The sequence below is a fragment of the Pieris rapae genome, chromosome 1 (assembly GCF_905147795.1).
Source record: "Pieris rapae chromosome 1, ilPieRapa1.1, whole genome shotgun sequence".
In the NCBI taxonomy this organism is placed as follows: domain Eukaryota; kingdom Metazoa; phylum Arthropoda; class Insecta; order Lepidoptera; family Pieridae; genus Pieris; species Pieris rapae.
The window spans coordinates 8,516,171-8,541,278 of NC_059509.1; the positions used below are offsets into that span (position 1 = coordinate 8,516,171).

Below are 25,108 nucleotides of genomic sequence, written 5' to 3' on the forward strand. Positions count from 1 at the left end.
GTAAATTTTTGTGATATAAGTATCTAGCTCTACAGTTCCATCTGCATTAGATGGATCTCGGAAAATGGACCTTTACATTAGAAAAAAACATATTTTTTGTTAGGCATGGTATCTGCAGTGCAGTGTGCAGTATTTTATTCGTTTTTTTTCAGAACTTGGGTTACATTATCAAAGTTTTCATAAGGCTTCCTAAATTATTATATAGCCTATGTTTATCAAAGAAGAATGTATAATGATTATCGTGAAACTATTTTTCCAACCGGTCCAGTACTTGAGGTGCAATGCAAGCCAACAAACAAATCTTTTCTTTTCATGTAATACCTCTATACCTCTATACTATAATTATCTGTTGCGATTTCTCAGTGGACACTTTCACTGTAATATAAAATATGCTCAATTATCGATGAAAGCCTACAATTTATACGATTTCTATAGTGTTCTGGAAAATTTTATTCTAGTCTCATAAGTTTCATAAGGCTTTCTACTTTTAAAATTATTTGATGACAATATTTATTCTTCTCCATTTTCTATTTCATAATGTCAACATGTAAGTCTACCAATAGTATCGAAACATAGTAATGTGAGTAGCAAAATTATTTATAACACTTTCAATTGCCTTCAGGCAATAACACTATAAGAACGGTAGGGACAGATCAAGGCTGTCCACTTTGAAAAGCGTATATGATTTATTCTCACCGATATTAACATGTTATAATGCTCCATTTATTCCTACTTTAACTTTTTGCAACGAGGAAAATTCCTTACAGTGAAATAATTAATGAAAATTCATGTTTTCAATGTACTTTCACAAGCACTAGACATTGAGACAATTTATAGTGATCGAGGGGATCTTTTAGGAAGCACCTTAGAGCGATGGGAGCTAAAGTACATGTTCAAAAAAACATGCGTTAATAAGTGTAACCTATTATTTTTAATTATTTTTTTAAATCACACTAGGACGAAACATGATGAAGTGACGTGAATGAATTGAATTAATGTCGCACTGATCAATGGGCTAAGATCAACCTTAAATTTACGTACGTATAATATCAAAGTTTTCATATAAAACATAATACATATTAAACTTGCAACAGGATTATAATCAATAAATAAATAAATAATCATGTTTATCTACGACAGATAGTCTGAATTCAGGTGTATAAATTATAACTACAACAGTCATAATTAAATAAATTTGTTCTTTTAAGCAATCAGCCAATCAATGCGCCTAATAAACCTTTAGAGTATGTATTTTACACAATCTATACATTAATCGAATTTTTCAAACGAACAATTTTTATTTTTGACAATGATTACGATGTTGCGAGTATATTAAAGTAAAATTCTAAATATGAAAAAGAGCATAGAAAATTACTGCAATATCAGCATTTTAAACCAATTAATGAATTCCTAAAATTCCTAAGGCCAATAACCGTAAAATAAATATTCAGTCCAATTTAAAGATGAAAATGGAACAAAAACTTTATTTAGGAGCTTTAGTTAGTCGATTTTGAGACAGTTATCGCTTGTCTTTATTGCAAAGTGTCACATTTAAACGTCATTAAAAGTTTATTAATGGTACAAGGAACCGCAATTTTTTACACGGCTTACCGAGATATTTTTTGGGATATTTCATACTAAAATAAAAATTGAAAGATGATCTTTTAATTAAATTTTAGTAGGTTTAGTACAAGGAGTTTTTTAATGAGTCTTCGTAGTAATAAATATTTTTAAGAGATTATAAGTCTGATGTCTTATAAGTAATATTCATTTATTTAATAAATTAAAATGGTTGCGATGGCAACAAACATTTTTTTTTAATTTAAGCCGGATATACCCATGTCATGTGCCAATTAAAGATGTATAAATTTTATTCCTTATAAGGCAAGGACGTTAGAGGTAATACAAGTAATTATATAAAGTAAATGTTGCCTGAGTCACATTGATTGCGTAAAAACGCATAACTGTCAAGTCAGTCGAAGTAATGTTATATAGTATTGAATATATCTATTTTAAGATAATTCTTGCTATACATACTTAATGTATACTGCCTAACTGGAAGTAATAACTAGGTAGTCCTGAATCGTTTCCCAGGTAATAATTCTATCGAGTCTTGCCTTTAAAATTATTTATGACGCTTAGTCAAATTTATAAATAATTATATAATTATTCAAATCCAAATTTATAAATAAAAAGTACAACAAATAATCTGGAACCTGGGATATGAATAAATATTTATTTATATTTATACGTAGTTAATCTTTAACTTTTCTTTCGTATCAGTTTGTTTTGTAAGTTTATTTCCATTTTTAATTATTAACTTTGACTTCAGAAATCACAAAAACGTTCGATTCAGTATCGCTGTAAAGTAATGATTTAAAAATGGAAAATCTGGGAATATTGATAAGGAACCATAAAATCCATCGGCTTAAATAAACTGACATTTTTTTAATATTCTACATTCTATATAAGAAAGCCGCAGAACACTTAGATATTCATGCGCAGGTGTAGACAATTCCGCATTCTTTTTAACACTATAATACCACTGATGAATTGTAATATCTATTTGTATACAAATAGAGTCGATAATTAATTAAATATACAATTGAATGTTGCTCTACTTATACAAGCTGTTGGTGGTGTCCTTGTGGCCAAGTTTCCGTCTTCTTCGGATGATAGAGCGGGTTATATTAAACGACATTTATGAATAAATATTTATGTAAGTTAACACTATCAGTATGGTTAGAGCAAGCATTAAGCAAACTAAATATCGTCTATGACATTTTTTAAGTTTATTAAAAACTCTAAATTAGTAATCAAAATGGAAATTTTATAAGACCCCGCAATTGAAGAGCGTAATGGCGATTTTAAAAAAGTTACGAAATATTGTAGGTAGATTATATTTGTGTATGTTTTATACTTACTTTCACAGGTTTTCACTAGGTAAACATAGCATAAATTATGAACCAGATCTATGGCAATGAGTATGATTATAAATAATCAACCAAATTAGGAACCTTAAGGAAACGCGCCAAAATCAATATAGTTATCGGCATTACTAACATATTTCCTTACAAGGAATAATATGAAAGCATATGCTATTATTGTTATGTATGGTTCACCAAATAATTAAATTTTGTTTTATTTATCTGAATATTATTTTTTATAAACCTCTTCCAAGGTCATGGGAGTCATACCATAACGACATTACCAAGAACTTTATAGGGCAAGGTAAAGGAAATTGTACTTTCTTCAAATACAAATTGTATTTTCTTTCTTTGATACACGTAAACATTTGCAAAGCCGAAGATAGTGTAATATAGTATTTTTTGCTTGCGGTATCATTCTGTCAAAAAGCATTAGAGTTATGATTTAATTAACTAAATTGATTTTGGTGAAGGTTATTAGGTCAGTACCTGAAGTTAGAACTTGTTTCTAATTTATTTATTTAAGACTTAAAGGGTCGGGCTTACAAGGTCATAGAATATATTTTTAGCACATCCTTAAACTTTGTGTGTACTATGTATTATTTAAAAAAATGGTAATAGTTGTTTAACAAGCATATGTTTTGTGATATATTTTATACTGTATAGCCAATACAGTAGATACTGAGGTAAGACACAAATATAATGGCAACTATTTAATAAAATCAACTAAATGCAAAATTTTAATAAGGAATATGTGCAAGATACAAAACCTGTAAACCCTATCAGTTTATAAAATAAAACACTAAAAGGGTATTCTTTTAATACTGTAAACTTAAATATCTAAATATGTACTTGTAATATGTAAGATGAGATACAATGCAATCCGTTCACTTCTCCAGCATGTCTTAGAAAGGTCAGCCTGATGACCAAGGTCGCTCTACTTCTGATTGCCATTTTATATTATATAGCGTGTATTGTTTATTGTAATTAATTTACATAAACCTTGATTTTAATATCTTTGTAACATTAAAATAAAGTCAGCAAAATCGATTTAACAGAATAAGAGTTAGAATGATTTGAAACTTAATAAATTATTTGTAATTTTTTTTTGTCGAACAGGGGGAAATGGGGCGGAGCAGGCTCACCTGATGTTAAGTGACACCTAATATGTTAATTTCTAGACCCCATCGTTTTTAAAAGCTACGGCGTAGTAGTGTAGCCTTGCAATGTTATAGAAAACTTATGACTGCAAATTCAGTCAAGAGCAAATTTGATACTCTTTCATCAGTTCGTTAATCATAAAACCTAAACAGCGTAACATACGTGTATGAAAAGTATTGCGAGTAATTATTTCGTATGAACATTAATTTTATGTGCGGTTTTATACTCTGTGAAGCTCGTCCCTAGAGCTTTTGAAAGTGTTATTGATATGAATTATGTAAGTTAATGAATTCCCTAAATAGGTTAAAGAGAATTAATAATGACAATGTAAGCGTGACATAGATGTGGTTAATATAGGATATAGATCTTTTGGTTCAGTGTGATTATCGTCACGCATGCGTGGGCAGCGAAAGTAAGGTTATATAATTTGTCATACGACTATGTACAGCAAATTTATTTTCTAATTTTAAGTAGTATTGTGTTTGACATTTATGTCTTTAATATACGGTCAATGGCAAACAAATTCATTATACAATATAACTTTTATATTCAATGTCCTACAGAATACTTAGCACAAAAACTTGCTAATTTAATTGGAGCCTTGATAAATAGTTGAAAGGTTTGTTTTTGTTTGGCAAAATAAATAATATGCGCAAAACAGGTGTGCGAAATAGAAAGTTGTTCTCTTCCTGCTCACTAGTTTACCTCGAATCATGCAAAACCGTAACAAAACTCAGTTTAAACATCGTGGTAAGAAAATAATTTAAAAATGTGAGCTTAATTTTACAGATTACATTATATAAACAACAATTTTTAACCCCTAAAAAAACCACAAAACCGTGCTAATAAGTAGTGGTTAAGCTGAAATATGTCCGAAATTCTTATCAAATAACAAAATTCATAAAGACTTTAAAAAAAATAGGGTAAATAATTAAAACTTATTATGAAATCTATTAAAATATATTTCAACACAAAAGCTAACTGCGTTTTGTGTGCAATATTCGATGCTATCGCAGTGCATCTTCATTGTTCAAGAGACGGGAATATATTGGCTTCTGTAAACATGATGAATGATTGATCGTCTTTATTTATACTCAGAATAATAAATCAAAGGTTTTATACTGTATATGTTTTTGTGTTTTTGAAGTTGTACCTAAAAAGGGAATGGACACGTATATTTCATTAAACAAAGTCAAGACAAATAGGTAACGCCGATTAATTCTACCTACCCTAAATTTCTTCTTTACGACGATATGATGATCTAGGGTATCCAGGACGTTATGTGCATTACCTTAGCTAAAGATTATCGCATTAGGTAAAATTTTTGGTCATTTTATTGTAAAAAGTATAACTAGTTACATAAATATGAGGTTATTATATCCAAATCTTTCGCAATGTGTGCTTTTGTTAAGTTTATAAGTGCAAATTTAGGAATGACTTCTCATGCTAGCAACTAAGTTTTCCGACCCCTTTAAAACAACAGCTTGACCAAGCCACCAGTCGAATATATATAGATACAAAGTACATCATCACATTATGGTGCAATAATTCAACCCGAACGAAGTAGGTAAATTAAATGAAATATGATAGTTGTCGTTGTGACCTTTATGAGTAACGTAAACAAGATAATCCAGATTTTATGGTTTTACGGAACTAGTGTCTTATGAATTGATTACACAAAACGAGGAGTTCGAGCTTCAGACAAACGACTTTCACTCATAACACGCTAAAAAGTGAAACTGGTATTTCGATGTACGAAATTGCGACTAAATGGAGAAATTTTGTTTTTCGTGAAACTACCATTTTCGTATGATGTTTATGCCGTGCCCTTTTATTGGTAATGTTTAAATTCAATTTCTTACGTCCGTATTGTGTGGCTAGCCATAAACAAAATCATTAAGCAAAAGTAAATTAGTTCACTACATGATGAAAAGAAGTGAAATTATATATATTGAGTTTGATTTAGCTTTAATGGAATAAATGTATTAAAAATAATGCAATTCCCTTATTTCACTTAACGAGATATTAATGTTTCAAGTTATTTAAATTTTATTTAAATAAGTAAGGACATAAAATAACTGATGAAAGGTTTGGTAAAAAATTAATACAGAAATAAAACTTAAATAGAGCATGACAAAAACTGAAAGGTGAAGCTGTCGCATTTTGCGAGCAGGTAATTTACCCAAGGCCACCTTAGTAACAGGGATGGAGATAGCCATTCATTTCGGCCAGAATTAAAATACCTAATCGTACAAAAGATCCTTAATTTTTTTTATTCTTTATAATCCAATCAGTTTTATTTTATTTAAACGCTATAAGGATTTAATAGAATATCAGCCAAAATACTTTGAAGTAACTTCTTCTCAACTATTTTAATATATTCATAGTGGCTATAATTTGTTAGATATTAATATTGATTGAAAAATAATGATTTATCGAATGTCGGGATGATTATTTCAAGGAACGTTCATCAAACATTAATTTACCATAATCTAGCAAATTATGTCTTTAAGATACGTTATATGATCATAATTTCGAATGTTTAGGTAACACATATCAAACCCCTCAGTGATGCCTTTACCTAAAGTTTTATTTTTTACCCAAAAATTCACAAAAAATATGGAAAAAAATAACAAAAACAATACAATTTAAAATTACGCACGCATATAAACATTAACAAAATATGCATGAAAGGGTTACTTTGTTGATTGCAAAGAATTCTTAGTCATGCTGCATCCAAATCGCGTTTAATTTCTTTATGATGAGTCTGATAGTTTTTATTTTTGATTATTATCGTATCATGAAGCTTATATTCGAATAAACTTGAGCGTTGCGAATCAGTGCTGCTATTTTAAAAGACAGGCATTTAAGATCATTACAATTCAAGAACAAAATGTTGGTATGATTTGCAATTATTTATCTGATTGTACAAAACAAATCACGAGAACTTTAAGCATAAGCCATAACCACAAATAAGTGAACATAACACAACAAACAGACAGGTGTATTTTATATATATATATATATTATTTGATTTTACTAAAATGTCTAGAAAGGTTGTAGTATGGATTTTAAGAAATAGTGTAACGTTATTGTTTGATTATGGAGGCTTTTGATTAAATGAAATCTACCATAAAATCAACATATTTGGTACAATGTTACAGGGCATTTTTTATTTATTTTAACTCTCAGCCTTATTAATGTTTCACGGATGTGGGAACATGCAGCCTGTTCGTGCAAGGACCCATAATTAAGGTCATCACAAGAATTGGGGAATTTTTTAACCTGAGCATACGTATCCCTTAAGGCTCTATAATAATAAACTCATTATAACGTATTAGGCTATTTAGCAGGAACTAAATAAGAGAAAGAATGAACCATGGCAAATTGAGCCGTAGTTATAATTATTTTTTATTAATATCTATATACATTTTAGCCTTAAAGTAACATATAGTTTAGCGTACAATTTAAAATATCTTATTGGACTAATTCCTTTTTTTAAGACATCAGTGTAACATAATGTTCATCTTTGCTTCTTGATAAAAAAGAAAACGCTTTATCACTCACACATGTATGTAAATAATTTAAGTTTCCAAATTTAAATTTGATAAATCTTTTCTACAAACTAAAGTTACGTATAAGCGAGGTTTTATTACGAAACCAAATCGATTTAGGTAACGACTATGCATTCATTAATTCGCTAAACTTGGGTCTTAGACCTATCTAGGTTACAGCCTTAATGGATGGTTCTCATACATCATTAATCTTGAACGACCTTTCCTAACGTGCCATTACTTGCACGCATCTAAATATCAAAAGTGCAGTGTTGGAGTGACAAGCGACTTTCGAAATAGTTATTTGTGAGTTGGTCATAGCTGACCCAATTATCAAATGATTTCATACAAAAGGATCTCGAATGGAATTTGAATATACAAATAGTTTAGTGTTAGTTAAATAGATTCAAATTTCTTATAGATTTTCTATTATGTATATGTCAAGAACTGGTATCCGTATCGTCTCAAGTCCCACTGAGAAGTTACTGTCTGCTACAACGGTAACGGTATTTTATAGATACGTAAATATGTTTAAACTTATATTAGAATACGTTTATATTATTAAATGCTCTGTTAATATTATGCCTATGTGAACTTTAAGTCTTTTCAATATTATTATATATGCATTGCGATAGAGCTAAATATCAACAAGAGCCCTATACTTAACATTCAATGACCAATACGGTGATTATTTTGATAGCTAAAGCAACTGAGAAGTACATTGACGTACTATGACGCAATAATTTGTGTATTTAAATTAAATATATATATTTTACCCATTTTTTTTAAATGAGGTGAAAATGCGCTTACGCTAGCCTGACATGGATGTCGAGCTCGACGCGGGTCCTGTGGGATTAGGTCATCACTCAAATCCCTCTGCTATTCAGATTTAGAGGGTTAGCGAGACCCCAACAACTACCTCACCCCTTCACACGCCTTTAAGATGGGTTTGCCTCGGGGTCTGCCAAGATATTTTACCCAAACTTAACAACCATTGATGCTACTGTATATAGAGGCTAGCTATGACGGATTAATTATCTGTGGACTATATATATGAGTCTCTTTCACATAGCTCGAAGTAACCCAATATTTGTAGACAAATCTACGAATGATCAATCTTATTATACATTTATAATGTGCATTAAATAATTATATAACACAGTAGAAATAGGACTGTGTGTTAATGCCGTCTATTAATTTACAATAATTCAATACATTACATTACATCACTGGCAAATGTCAACCAATGACCCGTGACAAAAAGCACCTGAACGCTCATTAAATTCATCAATACGAAATTGAGGTCAACTGTCGTTGGAAAGTATTCAACTATGTCACACATAATTTAAAACTATTGTTATTAACATCTATTCGCTTTGCAGATAATGCTTACCTTAAAAATATCTATGAATCGTTTTATATCCCAATAGAGCATAATGAAACTTCTACATAAACATCAAAACGTGATATTTCTTCATATACTATACTACTAATACTTTATCCATACATTGTGAAACAGGCCCTTAGTCATTAAAATTGGGGGTTAAGAATAAACGTCTATGTACGAAATTGGTTGTATTAAGTACTCAATGTGTCAAAATATTTTTTATTTAATTTTAAATATGTGTTCAAAGTATTATCAGCCTATTAGGTTGTTCCACATGCCAAATCCAATGCATTTTGGACATACTGTGACGAAACTTACTGAAACGAAATTACATTTACTATATCCGTCTCTTTCGTGCAATGTTAAAATCGCAACTTATTAGCGTTGTTACGCAATTCGCCCTCAAAATAACAACGAAAGTGCAATATTATCTCAACAATTTAGCGAACAGTCGGTTTCACTTTCGTCTCGCGTGCGGAGGTCGTTGGTTTAACCACAGAGTATAGAATCAATAGTTACATTAATAAAAAAAGATTTTCGTAAATTGATTAGAATAAAATTTATATATTAGACATATTTTTAACATTTCGTTTGTCACACATTGAGGTTAATATGGTTTCCATAATAATTTAAGATTCGCATTTAATGTAATATTAAAAAGATATAATTAAAGCTGTTTTACTCATTATTTAAAAATACTGATATATTTATATTATTTTTTTGTATTGTAAACGGACTTAATATAAAGGGAAAACAAAAATAATATTTTACAACTAGTATTTAGTAAGCTATGGGCACTGTCGTGATTTCAGCGCAATTAACTGTCTAACAGCTGTTAGGAACACGAATATGTGAAGCGGAACTCGTAGATCTTTGTTTCACAAAACAGAAATAATTACCTTCAATGCTAGTTCACTTTTTCATATAATGAAGTACGTTTACGAAACGATACGCGGACACTTAACTATTTTTCGTTGTAACTCGGCGTTAAGCTTGGAAGAATAGCCTTGATATTTACAATGTATCTAATTCCAATACTATTAGTACAAAATAATTTTTGTACTAATAGTATACTATTTTTTACAAATTTTTTTATTTTTATTTTTCTTACTAGGGTTGTCTGAAAGAGGTCGCTTGTGATAAGCCCGCCAATTGCATACCTTATTTTTGGAATCTTTGTTTTAGTATATTTGTGATAATGTGTACTTAGGTGTAACCCTCGTAAATAAACAAATATAAGATCATAGTAAATGAGAAGTATTGCATGATTAGCACTGACCAACAAGTGTCGTAAGCGTCATTCAACACCATTGCCTCACACCTGTAGGAGAACTATCAAAATGGTTTCTTTGGTCTATAGATTGCTATCAAACGCAAAGATAGGTGGAAATTTAAAGTTGAATTCCAAGCTCCCGTTTTCAGACATTTTAATAAACTGGATAGTTAATTGACTTTTTATATTTTTATTAAATGTAATCAAAACTATTTATCATCACGAAAATAGTCCGTAATGTAATTATTAAGTTGTAATAATAACTAATGTAACCTCGTCCTAAATTTTGCTGTTTCTCCACATTTGCTTTTGTTTTAACCGTTCTAGATCTAAGTTCAAAGCTAAATCGTGACTTGTTTCAACAGTTTAATGATTAATCGACTTTTTGATGGACATTTCATCAATAATAGTTCGACTAGTTTGTGCCAGGGATTGTGTACGTGAAACTATGACAATACAACACGTAATCATTTTGATCTTCACACAACGATAAATAAAATCTACGAATACTCTTGCAAAAATAATTTCGCTTATTATTTATCTAAATAACGAATCATACGCAAAAATAAATATAACGATAGGAGATAATTTAATAATAAAAACAGAAGTATCTTATAATATTTAATTCCAAAGAAAACCTTCTAAAGCTTTAATTAATGTGAATACATTGAAAAGGGTTTGACAAATGATAAAGTATTTTATGAAATGCATTTCATCATGTCAGTTTGAGTGAAAGCATCGCGTGAAATTTTGAAAGAGTTTCAATTAAAAATATAAATTGCAATAATATTGCTGGGTCATTCAATGTATCGATTAAGGTTATCAATACTGGTAAATTAAAGTTTAAATTAACTGAACAATGATTTAATAATGCATTCGAAAATGCATTAAACATGCCTATGCAGTTTAGTTATATTAAAGATTAAAAATGATCTATACTTAATTCTCATTAGGTAATTCAAGTATTCTTTAGAATTTTTCCGCTATAGAGACAAAATTATAAAGAACTAAAATATAAAACATTAACGAAAAAGCATAATATTCATATTTCACATACAAATTGACATATTTCAGTGCCTATTATTCTCATTAAAAAAATGTATAAAATTTCGCCAAATATTGTCAAACCATTTTCATACACGGAAATGCCCAGTGACACCTAAGAGGTCACGGATCAAGCGATTAGTTTTGCGATAACTTACAACAATTGTTTGTTGTAGCACGATTTATTCATTCAACCAAAGTTGACCTGAACATTTGTGCAACTTTGACATCTCTCACGAATTTTCTGAACTTTCATTGAGACATCGCTCTCGTATCAAATTGTGATTTTACGGCATTTTGTGCGCTAAAAGAAAGTATCTGGTATATTTTTCTATTTTTAACCGAATTTAAATCTCATAGGAAGAGATTTTCACGTATTTATATTGTAATTTATCCTTGAGGCATTCCAACGTCGGTCGACGACGTTTTTTAAAAAAAAATATCTTCATGCTCCAAACTCTTGTATATAAAACAGTACTTAATGTTTAATATATTAAATATAATGTCAATTAAAGAAATTAAAAACAGTTATTTATTGAAGTGAAATATTTAGTATTATCAAGTTCTTATTGTAATAAAACATCTTTGTCAAAAATAATCAATTAAATAGTTGAATCAAAACGAAACGTATAGAAAGAATAGCAATGTTGCATGTTCTCACGTTCCTAATAAGTGTGTAGTCGGAAACACTCACAAAAACGCAATACTAGACAAAGGAAGCGAAAACGTAACACACTGCTATGGGACATTCGTGTTTATTACATTAATTTGGCAATAGGCGGCTATTTAGATTATATAACTGATAAACAACGAATTTCGTGGGCCTACTTACTTGGTTTTAGTAGATTCTCTATGTGTAAGATAATGTAAATAACTTTTGTCGATCCTACTAAGAACGAGAATTATAAATTCACAATTTGGACGAAAACAACTCTAGCTATAGTAAAATCTTATGCTTTCACTCGACCGAAATACCGAAAACCAATAGATACGTAATGTCAATTTGACTTTGGTAATATTAGAAACCGCTCCACTTATAGTAACTAACACAATCGTTTTTAACTATTATAATGGCCACTGATTGTCATTGAGTATGCTATTTGTCATGTGAACTAAACCGTAAAGCCTTGATTGATGTTTAGAAAGCTTTACTTACAGTCTGTCTATAATGATATAAAAGTTCTTGTAATGAGTAATATTTTCTTACTGTAAAACCTTTTATACCTGAAATCATGTAAGTATACACTTTCTATACACTTCCTAAAGTTACAGAACATGGTTACAGTAGTTAATTATTGTTATATGATTATTAAAAAAAATCGAAGACTAATCTTCGAAAGGTAAAGTAACGATAATGCGTTCATAATTTTTTGATGCTTTTACAAATAGTAACGTAATTCCCACAGAATTGTTTTTTTTTTTTCATTTATATAAATTTTACACTTAAATTACCTTATAAAGCTTATCCTTTTGATACCACACATCTTCCTCTTCCTCCTGCGCGAGCGCCTGTGATAGGTCGTCACGGGAACGTGACAATATCCGCCGTCTAGACACCATCTCGCCCCCCGTCGCCAACTCAAATGGTCCTAGGCTGTAACAATAAAAAATAATTTATAAAAAAAAAAATACGTTTATTTTGGAACATAAGATCATCTAGGTATCACTTATTCCACGTCAATCAATTCGAACTTGTAGGCATCCCTACTCATATACAGGCATAACTATATTATATTTAATAAAATCTCAGTATATCAATTAACTATTTAAACTAAATTGTTATTTTAATAGTAATTATTCAAGGTGACATTACGTAAAATTTTGTAAATTAAATGTAATATAAGATTATTATTTATACCTTAAATGTACGATAACAACTGTACAATCCGTTCGAACCCAAATCACAAAATAAGTGAAGAAAATGTAGTTCAAATGTTCATTAGGTTCGTTCAATAAACTGCCTTATTCATAGACGTTTAATTAATCTGATTATAATGGTCATAAAGGTCTGCATTAACTTATGAGTGTGCTATTAGGCGAATTTAGCGCTAAAAATCCATTATGAACAGTTTGTGTCTATCGTCCTATTCCTATTAAAAAGAGTAAAAATACTTTTAAAATATTTATCTTTTTGAAGTTATACTTCTTTTAGCGCGATGGAGAAAAATGATGACAGTGAATTTTTACGATGCGCGCACACCAACAGATAAATTCGACATCGTAAAGTTAGGTCTAGGTGGCATGGAAATCGATGACTATGTTCGAGTTGTATATTAGTATTTGTACACTAGTATTTTTTTATTTAGAAAACGTGTTTCGTAACAGTACAATCAAACAGTGTGAATAAATAAATATTACGTTGGTGTTTTTAAATCAATTTCATATACGACGGTGATAGTATTTAGTAATAATTTATTTATTTAAATAAATTATTTTTATTATTTTTATTTATATTTCCATATGCCAAAGAAGTATAACTTCTAACGCATGTACATAAGTACACACACTCTTTTTTTTGTGTATAAAATAGCTCTTTTACGAAGTATTACCGAAGTTTATCGTAATCTCAGCAATCTAACGACAAAACATCTCCCATCCAGAACTAACAAAGCATAATTTAGCCACGCTTCCTTCCGACCGCTAACAATGTATGGCATTGAGCCCGGCATTGGTTCGTATCTAAGATCGTACAGTTCCTTCCATTCATGTTGCGTATAGGCCTGTCGGAGAAAGCGTAGATAACTTTGTTCAGCTGCTACAGTTACAGGTGTTGATCGACGATTTATTGAACTAGGAAACTGGAGGATGTGTCTTGTTACACGGTATATGGAGGATCTGTATTAGACGTAAATGGATGACTTAAGAATCCGATTTGGTTTTATTTGTGTTAAAGGTATTAAGTTTATTGGAGGCGGATTAGAACAAAACCTATGAATTCGTTGTTGACGAGAAGAAGGAAAAAGTTGTTCATTTTAAAATATTTGTTCCGTGTAGTAAACTTAGTATATGATAAATTATGTATTATTTTGTATCTATAGCAATTCATGATTAAGTATAACTATATATTAAATGAGTTGCAGTTCGTTTGTCTCGTTTATCCCGATAACCGATTTGGCTTATGATGATTTTAAGCTATCTATGAAAGTTTTGGAAAATAAACAAAAACACTGTTCTCAGCTCGGATATGTTTTTGTCTTGTTAGAAATAAAAAAATCCTGACTTTGTTGTCATATAATTAGATGCATACGACCCGATCTCCTTGATTAATTTAAAATTTGATTTTCACACAAATATATGCAAATGATACGAAACTCCTCAGGTCATCCAGTTTATTATTTCATACAAGGCTATTATTATTTATATCAAATATCATCTGAATATATCATATTCATAAATCCAAACGCCCAATTGATCACCATAAAAATATTTTAATCGAACACGTTGATGTCATCAATCATTTTAAATGGCTATAAGAAGTATTACTTAATAGGATCGTAATAGGTGTACACCGTAACTCAGTCCCGTTTGCTGTATACTGACCTATATTCAAGAGCTAGGGATGTGCCATTAGTATCGATCTCGATAATGTCTTTATCTTTTTATTTCCAACACAATTTTTTAGTCCCAATGATATTATAAAACATTATTTTCAAATTCAAAACTACTCCTTTAATTATCTTAACTAACTTCGTTATCATCCAGGGAAGTATTTATTTTATTTGAGATAGCTTACTAAATAATTAATCAGTAAAGTTTAGGTATATTTATGATTATTTTTATGAAACCTAGATCAGGTCAAATGTTAATCCATAGAACCCAAAACTGTGTCACTATGTCTCAAATAAAAATGCCACTAAAACTGTTCTTAAGTAAAAGTTGAGCATATAAAAAGTTTTAAAATCAATAAAAAATCAAGGCAAAACAGTCTAACAATGTCTGAACTCGATAGTAAATTTAAACTTCGATAACCGTAGCACAACCCCGTTATGTCTAGAGTCACCTAGCGGGCTCGGTCAGCTTTATACGTCTTTTTATAACAGCCATCTGCAATTACAGTAAGGAGAACACGTGGAGTGATGTAATCGCCTTTTCTACGAGAAAATTACTCTTGCATGACATTTAAAAGTAATTTTTCTTTCAGTGATCTCGACTTTATAGTTTCTATACATTTTTTACAAGTTTCGTAACGTCTAATAAACAAATAGCGTTATTTTAAATTATATTATATAACATCTCATTCTTATCGTAGCTTTACAGTATTGAAGTAAAATAATATGTACAAATAAAGAGATGTACTATATGATAATAGTTCCATTTAATGTATATATTTAATTTAGGAAATAGACAGTCTTAGGTGATAAGCAATATACAACTACGATTAAAAAGCAATTATAACTAATTTGCATATACTATTACATCTTAAAGAGTATTTCAATTATGGAAATCACAATAGACTATTTTATAAAAGTTTAACAAATAGTAGGAATAAGAACGAGTATTTGTTTCTGTTCTGTTTATAATTCTGATGATTAAAATATAGTAAACCAGAGATAATGAAAAAGCTGTACATGTAATTACCGTTAAATATTGTCAAGACTTGATTACAACATTTGTAAATTCCTTTTAAATAACCAAGACACATTCTTTTAACTGCTTTCCAAGTCAAATAGCAACGTGCTTGAGATCCTAATTACACGGGTCTATTATATGTCTAACAAAAATGAGGTTTTATATTTTTATACCAATTTCGTTCTTATATCTATGGAACAAAGTTTTAAGTTGCATAAAGGTTTTGAGCTCTGTGTTAAGACATAGCCTACAGAAAAGCCGTTTAAAAATTGGACATGTTCCATTTTTAAGATGACACTTGTTGTAATTTGCAAAGGAAAATCTTCAACGTATGATTACGAAATTTTCAAGAGTTCAATGCCGTTTCATATTAACATTTTGTATTAATGATAATGGACATTTACACATGAGGTAATCGATTTCATTAATATTTGTCTATGTCATAAACCAATGATGATGTTATTAATAGGTTTTATAAACTGGATCACATAATTATACATGAACCCGGAATCATTAATTTCTGAGAAATTTAATATTCTTTTACTTCTATTATTTCGTGTTCTTCAGTGCAAAGTGTCAAGAAGGTTTAAATCTATTCGTACCTGTTCAACGTTATTTTTATGTGAATTGTCAATTTGCCTTTAGAGCAAATATAACAATGAGATTTCACTCTCGCTTTGCATAATGTGTGTATGAAAAGAATGAGCTGATTTAAATAAATCAACAGAATCAATACACTTGTAATAATTTGAATATTATAACAATACCTGTTGGGAACGGCAGCAGGTCTGTCTTCGAATACAAAAGACGCACCCATAGACAACTTACTGCGTAAGTATATGTCTAAGACTAGATTGTCTAAATTGCATCATAGATATAGTATTTATGACAATGATTTTAATTATTTTTTTATATAATTTTGTTTCGCAGTGTATTTACAAACTTATAGATTACGGCGAAATAATATTTAAAATACTACAGAAATTTCAAAACTTTTACTTTAATATTTACAGTCGCTATTTACTGCTTAGTATGTAAATGTTCTTTGACCTTAATGGTACCTAATCATCAAATACCTTCGTATTTGCAAAATTGCACCGTGACATTTTAATTTAACGATGCGCTAAAATTAATTATTCAGACCTCTATTAAAATCAAGCTAATGATGAAAAAAATAACATTTATATCACATAACCAATTTACGCTTAAATAGTAAAATAGAATTTCAGACAAGTTTCTCTAACTTAACAATTATTATGAAACTTGAACTGTTTTTAAAATCGCAAATTATTTTTGTACATATGTAAGTCGCTAACCAATTTAAAATATTAAACAAAATTGTATTTATACATTACCGAGAAAATTTGCAATTTATTTTTAATTTGAAATATTTACTAAAAATTGCGTAACGAAATCAAAGTACTCAAAAATTTACACTATGCATGGTGTCATATGTTATAGTATTACTTACCACGTTTGTAATTAATCTCTTTGCCATTCCAGGTAAAATTAAATCTATATCTGTATTTTTTCATAATTAATCAAAACCCCTGGAATAATTTTAAGTAACTTCAATATATCTGAAGGGTTATGGGATGGGTTGGGTAGCGTTTTTTTTAGTTTGTCCTTTTTAATTTTTCTATTTATATTGAAAAAGACCTCGAATTACACGGTAGATGCTAATGTTTTTTATGACTACAGTTTCAGATCTCGATACAACTTTCAACAGGTCTGGCACTTTCGAAGAAAAGAAGATAGCAGTTAGACGACTATTGATAACCGTCGCGATGGTATCAACTTAAACCTTGGTCAGTTGTGCGAAATAAAATGACGGCACGTCCCAATGTCAAAAGTTACATGCAAGATTGCACCTACGTATTAGAAACCTGTTTGGAAACACCATTGATTACAATCAAATACTCTTTTTATGAAATTTGTTGTTTTAAAGTTAAACACAATGGGTATGATGCACCTTATTTGTTTATATAAGGAGTTATTTAAAACAGTTTTACATTTTTGTATAATATATTATGTATTTGAAATTTGAATAAGTCAGCTTTATCGATACAAAAGATATCAACGCATATATGAGTTGCGTATAAATTAATCAATAACGCTTTTTATAAATGTGACGAATACTTAAATGATCCTAATCCTTGGGATTGATTTGCTCCAGTTCAAAAAATTGTAATAAAAACTTGGCGATTGGAAAGACTGGCGGAAAGTTTCTGGCCAATTCTTCTTGCCCGCTCTACGTCCTTGACTTGCGACTGGTAGTAAATGTAAATTTACAATTAATTTAATTTTTTTTACGTTCATAAGTGTAATTGTTTACCTATATGAATAAAGATATTTTGATTGATTGCGTCATAATTAAAATACAGAGATTTTTTTATTAATTTTTTCTTTTAATCTAAATTAATTATGTATTATTTTATTTTTATGTTCCAACATAGGTTTTATATACTCGCTACACTGACTTGAATAATAATAATGTGATGTCAAGCTAATCCGCTACGTGGCACACATGTTCCATTAATCTGCCGTTAACATCTTTGCAAATAACTAATTTTAAATTCTTATCACATTCGGGGTTAAATTACTTAAAACTACTGAAATATATTGTAAATGAAAAATAAAATTTTATTTTAAAATCATTCAGAGTGTGTAGAACTGAAATTAAATTATTAATATAAGAAAAATAAGTAATTATAATAAGTTAAAATTTTTACAAAGTTGAAGCCTGTCATTTCTTTAAATTAAATTATTGGCTTAAGAAATTATTAAATAATTATATGGTTTCATGGTTCAATGGCTGAACAGCCGCTTATGGGGTTTAGCCTCCACAATTCTCCATAATCTTTCGCCATCATAATTTATCGCGTGCTTCTTGCGTCCAATTTTAAACAGCTATTGTTTCACATATGGTTTAATCTTTTTAAAAAAAGAAATATATTTTTTCAAATACATTCAAAACTTGAATTAAACATAAGCTAGATTTAAAGCAGTCTAATGGAAAAATATCTATATTATATTCAGATTTTTATTTAAATAAATCATGACCTATGCGGTCATCAAAACCATCATTTTTTAACAAGATTTGTACGGTAAATACTTCTTGCAATACGGTCTCTTTGATAACAACCGGTTTATAAATCTTCCTGTCTGTAATGTTAGACAAAAACACAGTCACTTGCAATCAAGATTTTATATTTTAACTTGGTAATGTAAAAAACGTATAAATGATGTACGTATATTTTTAAAGATTTAGATATTTATTTTTGCTGTAACGTAACAGAAGTACCTACTCTTATAACGGTTAAAAAACCCAACCTTATCAAACCTTAAATCCTATCCAACTATCGATATAAGCCATGGATTTTGTATTAATTTAAAAAATAAGAACGCACAGTAAATAGTTTTGTATGAACAATTTTAAATTAAATCGTTTAAAAGACAATTTTATATCTTGAATGATTTAGACAGGTTTCCTTCATACTCTTAAAAAGGCATTAGACAAAAATGGTAGTACCGTGTATGAGATTTTTTACGAAGTCGTGAGAAAATTATAATTGTTTTTCCAAGGCTAGATTAAGATATCTTTGTTTATAGACCTCCTTTAAGTTTAATTTTTACAATTAGAACACATTTGAGCGTGTATAAATTTTTCAAAAATTATAAAAATGGTATTGTTTTGAGAATGAATGTCAAGGATATCCTAAGAAAAAATACCCTAATTCATTTAGTTCATTTTTTATTGTATTAAAAACACAAACTTCACTTGTATTAGTTATCACTATTTGAATTAACTACGAAACATTAGATAAATTAATTATAAATAGAGAGATTTTATTTACAAGTAAGAACTAGGGCTGTGTAGGAGTTTTTTTTAATCAACTGTCTGTCTTACAAAAGTGGGGCAAACTGTGGTCAGGATACAACATTTAACACAAATTAATTCGGTTAATTCGTATTAGTAACTAATATTTTTAACTATTTACTGTCTCATATGCCCAATATGGAATGTCTATAGTTTATGACAACAATAGAATTGGCACTTATATTTGTTTAAAGCTTCGCCGCCTAGAGGTTTTTATTTAATGATAAGTAATTATTACGTAAGAGCTATTGAAAGAAGTAAGCCATTTTTACATAACGTGTAGCACAATGGGCGCTTTCACGAATTAAACACCCAACTTCGGTGCACATTAATTCTTAGTCTAATCCGATTACACAATATAACAAAAAGTATCATTATACATTATATAACTTTCTACTTAAATTGTGCTATTTTATATGTATAATAATAATAACAAAAGCCCTTTATTCGCTGACCATTCTGGCTTAGCTTAGCTTATGTATAATAGCATCGATTAAAGATATTCAATTTATAAGCTTGCGCATATTAATCTTTGAGAAGTTGGAAAAAAATCACAATCTCTTATTTCTAATAGATATTAATATTATTCATATTAACATTAACGAATTTTTTTAACTTTCATAAATTAATTATTAATACATTATTTAATATGAAATCATATATTCATTATTGAATTACGAAGGTCAATCATTAATTTCACATCGAAAGCGGATGATTTGAAATATCTACAATGCGTTCATGCAATTAATATAATTATATAATTAACCGCATAAGTATGGAAATTACCTAGATACTCGATAATACATATAATTAGGGGTCGGATCATTATAATTAACATTATAAAAACATCGTAAAGTTTTCCTTCTACGCCCATATTTATGTTCTATGTTGAAATTATTTTCAACTAGTATACTTCATAATAAAAATTGGTGTACCTAATATGTCATGATTACTATACAAAATTTATCGAAATAGAAAGTAATACAGTCTATGATTATTCAATTTTTGTTCAAAGCTTTCTCAACTCACCTTGGTGTAGATATTGACATCGCCCTTGAAAGGTTGGTTTTCCTCAACCTAAACAGTTTGTGGTTGCGCAAATCCATTTTCACAAGTTATTAAGTGGAAAAGTACAAACTAAAAATTCGATACAAACGTTCGTTATTTAAAATTCGTCAAGATGGCGTCACGAGAAATGCCCTCTCATTATCACTTTTTTAATGTTAATCAATAAACCTTAATGCAAATACGAAATATATATTAATAAATATATATACTAAACACTAACACAACCACCCACAAAACGTATACACTTTTAACTAACGAAGTAATTGGAGCAACGTCGCAATCTTATTAACATAAAAATTTCAATTTAGCCTTATACTCAGTCATTAGACGTAAAACATTGTTAAATTATTTGGTAATCTCGTTCCTGCAAATTAGTATTATCGCGTGAGGGAAAGAGAAATATATATTCGAGTTTGCATTGCCGAAATTTGTCTAGTAAAAGTGAATGGTGTGAAAATAGTGGGGTTCACGTCAGCTTATTATCATCATTTATTCACTATGATATAATAATAATGTTTATATACTTTTTATTGTTACTCGTTGTCTAATATAATACTTTTTTACGTTTATATAAACACTGAAACCACGTGCTTTTCCGGGTCTCAATAAGGGTAATTTTTATTTCATATAACTCCGTGTAAACTTTACAAACCCCATATAATCATATGTTTTCTAATAATAATTCAAACAACAGTAACCCAATGTTAGAATTAACAGCGTGTTGACCGTTAACATCCTATGTGCTGTACATATCAATACATAATTCTCACTTTACGGAACTAACTGTTTAACAGAGTACACGTCGAATCTTAATTTATTTTGTCTTCATAATACACTTATGAGAATGCAAAATACTTGACACACAAATAAATTTACTACTAGTATAAATAGAGTTAATACTATAATGTATAAGACGATGAAATTTCATCTCTTAACGAATAACTCTACATTAATGTTAGACTAACTTACTAACTACTACTACTAACTTTAGTTCATGACCAGCACGAACAAAGAAAAAAAGGCACCTAAGATTTAGACAAAGGATTTACCTAAATTGATTATATAGCCATCAGTAATAATTACCATTTTAGGCAATACAAAAACTAGACCTCTATTCTCGGAATACGTAATCCATGTTTTGATTTTTGATTGCGTTTAATTATATTTTTGGTTATTGATTTAGAATTATTAACTTCAATATTTTTCATGCAATAAACAGACAACGCGTTTTATACTGTAAATGTTTAACTCAATATAGCAATAACTATAAGAACAAAGAGCAAAACATGCTTGCCATATCAATTAAATCTCTAGGTTTCAATTTAAACAAGTAGGTAATTACTTGCTTAGTCACCTACTATTATGGTGTTATACAAAAAACCCTAATACGATATATTAAATCCCGAATTCTTAATAAGAACTTGAACTAATTTTCACTACTAAGTGGGTGTAGTGTTTATTAAGTAAACAAACCCGATGAAGCCGTTAAATTTAATCGAGAGTGACAAGGGTCCATCGGCCCACTCGGTGGCACATTTAATTATTTGTAATCAGACAAAAGTAGGTGGATCGATCGTATCTTGCGCACGCGAGATTTTTTATCTGACCAGAATCTTCGGCCTACTTTTATTTGGGCCTTCGATGGTGAGAAAAATATATCCGAATTCGTGACTTAGAAGGTTTTTTGGTCGGCGAGAAATGATAAAAACTTTAAAATATTTTCTGCTTTCGGTGACAAATAGTGAAACTCATTTACGGACTATTTTTTTTAAATTAAATAGTTTTTATTATATGTATTAAAAGTGCTACTACTAATTGGTAGGAATTTACTATAAGGCTACTTACATATCTTCTAGCTTTACAGCTAAAATATTAAGTAACTAGTAACTGTTAAAAATGTAAATTTACGTCTCTACGTCTCTGTTACCATACAAATTTAAAAGTAAGAATTTTACAACGGGTATTTATCGTGACACAACTAATACTAATAGTCACCAAGACACACACAGTTTAACCACTCGCATAAGCACAAAAACAATCCTTCCAATGCACTTGTCAGTAAGTAACTAAACTATTTCCACAATTATATCCCCAGGTGACCTATATTGCACAATTTTCTCAGGCTCACATTAGCTCATCTATTGTAGTCACGTTGTCATAGCGCGCATATTATGGTCCCGCAATAAATAGCTCAGCAACAACTCATAGGTGACACGATACTCATAATTTTCCTATTACTCAGCGTGATATATTTTTATATGAATTAAACATTTAAGGAATCTGTTGCCGCTTTTGGGTTTGGGTAAAGTTCCTTCACGAGTGATTATTGATTTTCCTCAATAAAAACAATTGTGGAATGTATAATAATGACAACTAACTAAAAAAGTGGTCGGAGGACTAAATTTAACTATGGCAAAATAATACTTTAAAATCAATATTTTGAAAACTCTTTATACAAAATGCAAGTTAATATAACAATGACTATCACTACTGCTATTCAGATCCAATCACTCAAATCATTTTATGTAACGTCCATTCTAAAATAAAAAGCAACAACATTCGCTGCCATTATAATGTCGTCCATTTCAAAAGAACCCTTTTAAATCTCAGCTTCACGTGGGCAGATAAAGGTACTAAGTACTTGACGCGTGCTGGACACACGCTAATCAAGATCAAGATCGCTCGCAATAATGTCATTACGCTTGCAAATAATCTATGGAAGCTATCGTGTTTAAGCTTTTAATCAGTGATGCTGCCCCACGCATATTTTGTGGGCTGAATAAAATTGTGCATTTAAATGCGATAAACTGGCGCTTTTTTATGTTTTTGAAGGAATAGAATATATTGGAGCGTTACAGCTAGTAAAGTATAGTAGGAAACTATTTAAGATGACCAGAAGCTGCTGTACTTTTACGTCCATCTTTCCACAAGTGAGCGTGTTGGGGCAGTTTCTTGGCGCACTATGTGAAACCAACTGTAGTATTTTCAAACCAATTCGACTTAGGGTCCATCAAGAAAAGAGCGTACCAATTCTCAAAAGGCTGACAACGCACTCGCGAGCCTGGCATTAAGAGTCTAGAGTCCATGGGTGGCGGTATCACTAAACACCATGTGAGATTCCTGTGCATTTGCCCCCTGATCTATAAAAAAATAGTTTGAGCGGGCGTTTCACAACCCTTAAGTCCTGCTTTCGATGTGCACCATTACGTCATAAGAGGACCAGAATGCCAAAGACGTGTGTCAGGCACAAAGGCCGAGCTCTTATTTAAATATATAATATAATAAAGGAAAAACATAAAAGATCCTATCGGCCCCATTCGCTTTATGTTATTTTTATTCACAATCTTGAACAAAGTAAAAACATAAGCATTCATACTAAATATTGATAAACTTTATTATATATATGTATAACTTCTTAATTCATAACAATTTCGTCATTATTAGTAAATCACTTAATTGCCTGACCTATGAACTAATTTAAAATTATAATAAATGCATAATAGGTATGTAAAATTAAATGTCAATTGACATAATGTGCCATAAAGCAGCAAAATCTATAACATAGATAAAATGCTATTAATTTCTTACATTCTGACGTTATACCAAAGTGAATATTCTAGAATATCCTGTTCTAAGTTATTAGAACAAAATGTCAATTTCACTCGATTAGTATGCGATGAAGAATGTATGTATTTATGCTGCTCACGTCACGGCCGCGATGAGGCTACGTCATATTTTGCACGTAAGTTTTTTACTAGTACGTAATTCAAAAAATGTTCATGGCAGAGAAATGTTTTCGGTATATATATTATAAATTAAGTCAAGCGCGTGTGTGTATGGACGTGTTATAACCTACCAAAGGGATGTATATTGTATTAAAAATATTATGAAAACGTGGCAAAATACACGGTAGTTCACAATAATAGTTCAAAGAAATATATTCAATGTTCCGCATATAATGAACATAATCTTAATATATATATTTCTTGTGTGCGTGTGTATGTGACTGAACTCCTCCTAAACGACTGGACCGATTTAGACGAAATTTTTTGTGTGTGTTCAAGGGGATCTGGGAATGGTTTAGATTCACAATTTTGTCCGCTGGACAATGTTTTTTTAATTAATTTTCAATTTTTTAGTTGTTGTTGATTTTGGAATGTTTTACATTGGATCCGACAGACGGCGCTACCATCGCAGTGTCATATTTTAAATAATATTCGAATTTTAATTTTAGTCTGTCCCGAA

General features: G+C 29.9%; 1 protein-coding gene across 4 annotated transcripts in view; it reads right to left on the reverse strand.

Annotated features, from left to right (window-relative positions):
* The window catches only part of LOC111003893, a 125,027-nt gene that overhangs the window by 40,002 nt on the left and 59,917 nt on the right, over nucleotides 1-25,108 (reverse strand). For 2 of the 4 annotated variants that reach the window (XM_022274647.2, XM_022274649.2), the window contains one exon: nucleotides 12,799-12,940. In XM_022274647.2, the coding sequence (XP_022130339.2) occupies nucleotides 12,799-12,940 (142 nt within the window). Of the gene's footprint in view, nucleotides 1-12,798; nucleotides 12,941-20,824; nucleotides 21,058-25,108 lie in introns of those variants that run through there. The other 2 variants (XM_022274646.2, XM_022274648.2) reach the window with 2 other exon arrangements.